At 42.9% G+C, this 5,649-nt stretch overlaps 1 protein-coding gene across 1 annotated transcript in view; it reads left to right on the forward strand.

Annotated features, from left to right (window-relative positions):
- The first annotated feature begins 285 nt into the window (after positions 1-285).
- Positions 286-5,649, forward strand: part of LOC118343121 (cdc42 homolog) — a 24,066-nt gene continuing 18,702 nt past the window's right edge. The window contains exons 1-2 of the mRNA XM_035681876.1: positions 286-370; positions 3,573-3,677. Coding sequence (XP_035537769.1) covers positions 3,573-3,677 — 105 coding nt within the window. The 5' untranslated portion in view covers positions 286-370. The remainder of the gene's footprint in view (positions 371-3,572; positions 3,678-5,649) is intronic.

The following is a 5,649-nucleotide window of genomic DNA, read 5'->3' on the forward strand; positions in this document are numbered from 1 at the left end:
TATTTATCCAGAGGAAAATTCAAGCATCCAGTAGCATACAAAATACAAAACATACATTAAACATACATTAAACTAAAATTAAAAACCCTAACCCTAAGAATAAAAAAAAAATTAAAAGAAATTAAAGATAAAAGATAAAAGATAAAAGATAAAATAAAAATAAAAATAAAAAATATACGTATATATATAAACGACATATATAAGGTAAAATGATTACATTAATTAAAGGAAAACACAAAATCATTGCATTTATTAACAACAAGTCATATTTCCGACTTCCGCAGTGTGGCGGGGGGGAAGGGGGAGTTTACGGGAAGCACCTGAACGCAGCACAGCATTAGCAGCACTCCAGCGGCTGAAAACAGACACGGTTAGTATCTGTCACTGTCTTTAACTTTACATTTACTGACGATAAACTGGGAAATACGAGCAGAAAACACAGAAATATACCCGAGAGCGACTCTTTTCACTGTGAAAGCTGCTCACTGCCAACAATGCTAACCGGCAGCTGTCAAAACAAACGATTTCCTTTAACCTACCGGTGCGACTGTGTTGGTTAACCAGGGCGACTTTAGGCCTGAGTTTCTATTACTTATTATACACGTAGCCCTCAGAAGTGTTGTTTTGTCGTTGTATTAATTTAAATTAGTTTTAAAAAATGCCCTTTTTGTGGTTTGTGTGGTCTGGCGGATGTAGCTTCGCGTTAGCTACCGACTTAGCTCGGTAGTTTCGCAGGAGTAAACTTTTGCCAACCTTTAGTTAGTGGCTCGTAAAGTCTGTCAGAAAGTGGTGAGCGTGTCCTTTTCTAACTTTAATACTGTACAAACAGACTAAGCGACGAGCCGGCCTGCGATAAAGACCATCAGTAGGTTTATTTGTGAAGTTTTTGCCACAGTTTTCTACGCGGAAGTGACTGGAAACCCAGTTTGGGTGTCTCTTGTTCAGCTTCCTGTAGTGTGAAAACACTGAAACTGATTTATAACAACTTTAATCGATTGTTTTAAGTTTGTTTCAGGACTAAATATGAGTTAACAGACAATTGCTTCAGCTGCACGTTGAGAAAATGTCCTAACTCATGACTGCTTTCGATATTTTTGTCTGTATGTGAGAATCAATCAGAAGTGAAAGGAGTAGTCGGTTAATCAATAAGTTCAGAGACTATTTTGATGATCGATTAACTGCCTGGTTACAGCAAACATATGCATTTGCTCTTTTTCTCTCTCTATGTCATTGTAAGTTAAATATCTTTGAGATCAACAGTCTTATTTTCTTTATTACAATAATACAGTTGTGGTCTGAAGTCATCTTTTTGTCTATAAACTATTGAAAACTGCCCTTTATGATTGTCTCTCCATGATCCAACCAACAGTGCGGTATAAAGTCCTCAGGTGGGAGAATCTGGAACCAGCGGGTGAAACGATTAATGGGTTATCAAAAGCCTGTCGATCGACTAATTCGTCAAGAAAATAATCGTAATATTGAGACGCAACTAACAATTACGCTCGCTCATCAGATACAGTTGATGATTAGAAAATAAGAGAAAGGAAAAAGAAGCAAACGCTCACATCTGAGAAGCTAAAAATGGGAAAATCTTTTACATTTTTCTTTTCTTTAGCAACTTGGAAGGAGGCTCATATTTGCTCTCTTTTGACAAATCAATTCACCAACTAGTTGTTCCATAACTACGCCTCTGGAGTTAATGAGCGCTGCTCTAAAAGAAGAAACCTGGCAGAGTTAGAGAGTGGTCTGTTAATGAACCAGAGTGATCAGTGATCGCTGCAGAACAGGACCGACGCGATGCCCAGAACGTCGTTTAAAAGAAACAACAGTTCCCTGATGAGGACAGACAGACATAACTGGTGTCCCGGTCCCGCAGATCACCAGTTAACTTGTATGTGACTCTTCCTGAGCGCTGCCGAAGGGCCGAACAAAGAGGCAGTGATGAAGAGGCAGCCGTAGCCTTCACCATTGTCCCACTTAATGAAGCCGGCGCGGGTGTGTGAGCTGCTGGGCGTCTGCGTGTCACAGGACCTGCAGCCTGTGTGTGGTAAACACTGTCTTACACACAGCTGCCACTGTTTCTGTTAACTCTCCCGCACTTACTCATCACATCCCAGTCAACAGCTGGAACGTTCACGATGGGAAAACGCAGTTATTCACTTATTCTCTCGAAAGAATACTGCTAGATATCAGTGTTGTGAACATAAACTGAGGGCTGACCCTGACCCCTGACCCCTGACCCTGTATCGTTCTACGTATCGTGAATTGAAAGGAGATCACATACAGGAGCCGAACTGTGTGTGGCAGTAGTTTGGGGGAATTTTACAGTCTTCCCGGCATTCCCAATGTCACAAAGTAATAATGCGTAAGGACAGACCTTTTTAGTAATAATAATAATAATAAATACCATTTTAAATTTGTACAAAGCACTTTTCATAAAAGAAAAATCTATCCTCAAAGATGGCCTACAGAGAGCAAAACAAAAGAATAACAAGAAGAGACACTAAGGGCTAAAATTAACACATTAAAAATCAGCTAAAAAAATAAAAAATACAAGCTGAATAAAATACACGTTAGGAAAAACAGCTAAAAGAAGGAATATGAAAGCAGAAGTGCGCCAGGGGAGAAAGTTAATTCGTCAAAACAGCATATTAAGACGTCTTCTAAAACATTAAACAGGGTAAATGACACCATCCGGCATCAACAACAAACAGAACTAGGAAAAGGGATCTTATGAGACACCTAGGCATATTAGATAGATATCCAGTCACTCATAATAATCACATCAATCACAAACCCCGACACACGACACAGCAACACACACACACAAATCTTTTCTTGGTTAGTGTATTGCATAAGACGTCAGTAAATACGTCCATCGCCTGTCCATGTGTAACATTTGAACTGTAAGAGTGAAAATACAGTGAGTGAAGTATTGCGTCAGGACTGTGGCTGTGAAGCAGATGTTGTCTGTGAGCGGTGTTCAGGACGGGCATGCTTCTTCATACGTTCACTACAAAAGGGAACAGAGACAGAGATACACGTTTCAGGTAGAAAACGAGAAAAGACTGTGCCGTTTGAGAATAGTTGTTCAAATAAAACAACAATCCAATATATTGTATATATCGCGATACTGTAAACTAGGTTTTCCAACACTGCTGTCCAGCGGTTGGAGGTTTAGACACAAAAGTCCTTGTAGTGTTTTTGAGAATCGATACGATATCCCTAAACAGAATATGGTGATGCGTCTTATTCCCCAGCGTCTACTCTCTTTTTCTCCCCCATTATGGCGACTGTACCGTGACAATGTGTTGGTCGTCACTTCTTACACATCCGCTGTATGGTTACAATTTGTCCAGATGTGGAACTGAAAACTCCTGAATGTCTTTTTTGCATAATGAAGCTGTGTGTGTTTAGTATTACTGATATTGATCTAGGATTTAAAATGGCAGAATGTAAGTCACCCCTTCAGAGGTAAATTCAGCCTTTATGTATTTTTGAAGTGATTTGTGTTCTGCACATGTACGTGTGACATTAACAAGCTCCCTCTCCTCTCCTGCCTCCCTCCTCAGATGCAGACTATAAAGTGTGTGGTGGTGGGCGATGGCGCCGTGGGGAAAACTTGCCTGCTCATCTCCTACACCACCAACAAGTTTCCCTCCGAATACGTCCCCACTGTGAGTAACACAAACACTTGTTATTTACTGCAGCCAGCTGAAATGAAAGTGACAAACATTAGTACAGCAGCGAGGTTTCATGTGCTGTCGTGAACGCTCGGCGCCCCTGCAGCTCTTTCCTGTCTCACACAGGAAGCCTGTCTGGATTGAACAGACCATTAAAGCACTGGTATAGAAAGGCTTTTACATTCAATCCGAAGGGAGAAACATCACAGACACTTCTCTGTGTGCAGCGTGTGTAGTTTTCCTCTTCAGTGAGGGTTTGATACTGATGTTTCAGGTCGTCGCTCTTCCTTTAACCTTCAAATAAAACACGTAGACGATCTGGTCGAACTCGCTCACGACTTGTTTAAATTACCTGGCTTGATAGAAAAGATTCCTTTAAACTTGTTGTTACCAAGAGTTAAATAAGGAGAAGGATACGACTCTCATGTCTGTACCTTTAACTTATGAAGCTCCAGCCAGGAGATGGTTAGCTTAGCTTAGCATAAAGACTGGAAACAGGGGGAAACAGCTAGCGGGAAAAGCAGGTAGCCTGGCTGTGTCTCAAAGTAACAGTCAAGCTCAGTTATGTTGACTGTGTGAGTGTCGTCGTGTGTCGTGTGTGGATGTCGTGTGTGTGTGCGTGTAGATTACATGTGGAGTTTGTCTCTCTACATTTCCTGTTTTAGATGTTTGTGTTGTGTCATGCTGAAACTGAAAACGTGGAAGCACCTTCCACAGGTTCTGCACTCGATATAAAATCGTCTCAGCTCGCCGGATCTGACCTCCCTGACTGTTTGGAGCTTCCGTGACGGGTCACGACAAGCAGCTGACTGACTGTTGGACGCAGAACTGTCGCTGCTGAAATATCTGAAATGCCACCTAATTAACAGGCAGCTTCACTGACTGCTGACCTGCTGCTGCTGACTGCCATCCGATGAGCAAATTCATACATATAACACTGTTTTTCACCAAGTACCCGTCCTGTCTGTCTTGATCCTGTCTGTCCCCGTCTCTGTCCTGTCTGCTCTGTCTGTCTGTCTGCTCTCTCTCTCCTGTCCTGCACTCTGTCTCTCTCCTCTGTCCTCTCTATCTCGTCGTCCTGTCTGTCTGTCTGTCTGTCTTGTCTCTCTCTCTCCGTCTCTCTCTCCTGTCTGTTTGTCTGTCGTCTCTCTGTCCGCTCCCTTCTGTCTCTCTCCTCTCTCGTGAGTCCGTCTGTCCTGCTCCTCTCTCTCTCCATCTGTCCGTCCTGCTGTCTGTCTCTCCCTCTCAATGATCTCTCTCTCTCTCTGTCTGCTCTCTCCTCTGTCCGTCTCTCTGTCTGTCTGTCGTCTGTCTCTCTGTGCTGTCTCTTCTGTCTGTCTGTCTGTCTCTCTCTGTCCGTCTCTCTGTCTGTCTCGTCTGTCTGTCTTCTCCTCTGCTCTCTCCTCTCTGGTCTCTCTGTCTGTCTTGTCTGTTCTTGTCTGCTCTCTCTTCTGTCTCTCTCTCTCTCTGTCCTCTCCTCGTCTCGATCTGTCCGTCTGTCCTTCTGTCATCTCTCTCCTGTCTCGTAATCTCTCTCTGTCTGTCTCCTCTGGTCTGTCTGTCTGTCGTCTGCACAGTTTGATCAGCAGCATTGCAGAACCAACAGTGCGCTGACTCAGCGTTACTCTCCTTCCTGTCTGTATGATCACGGTCCCACCTTTATATGAGAACTGTCACAACAGTGCAGTTCTCCTAATAGATACCCGTTGGATATTTATCTACGCTGCTTCTTAGCGGATTGGCCGCCCTGGAGTCAGAACTATGCATCGCGTCCGCCTCTCCCGTGCTTTCTTGACCTCACTGTGTCCATATATATTACCGTAATAAAAGTCAATGTTCCTGTGGAATCTTAAATCAGACAATGAACCAATCAAAATAAGCACGATGGGAATATGCTCAAAGAGATTGGTTTTAAAGGTAAGACGAAGCATCCTGATGGTAAGACACATTTCTGTCCCCGTCATCT

This window comes from Morone saxatilis, unplaced genomic scaffold, assembly GCF_004916995.1.
Source record: "Morone saxatilis isolate NCDOM2014 unplaced genomic scaffold, NCSU_SB_2.0 Contig9, whole genome shotgun sequence".
In the NCBI taxonomy this organism is placed as follows: domain Eukaryota; kingdom Metazoa; phylum Chordata; class Actinopteri; family Moronidae; genus Morone; species Morone saxatilis.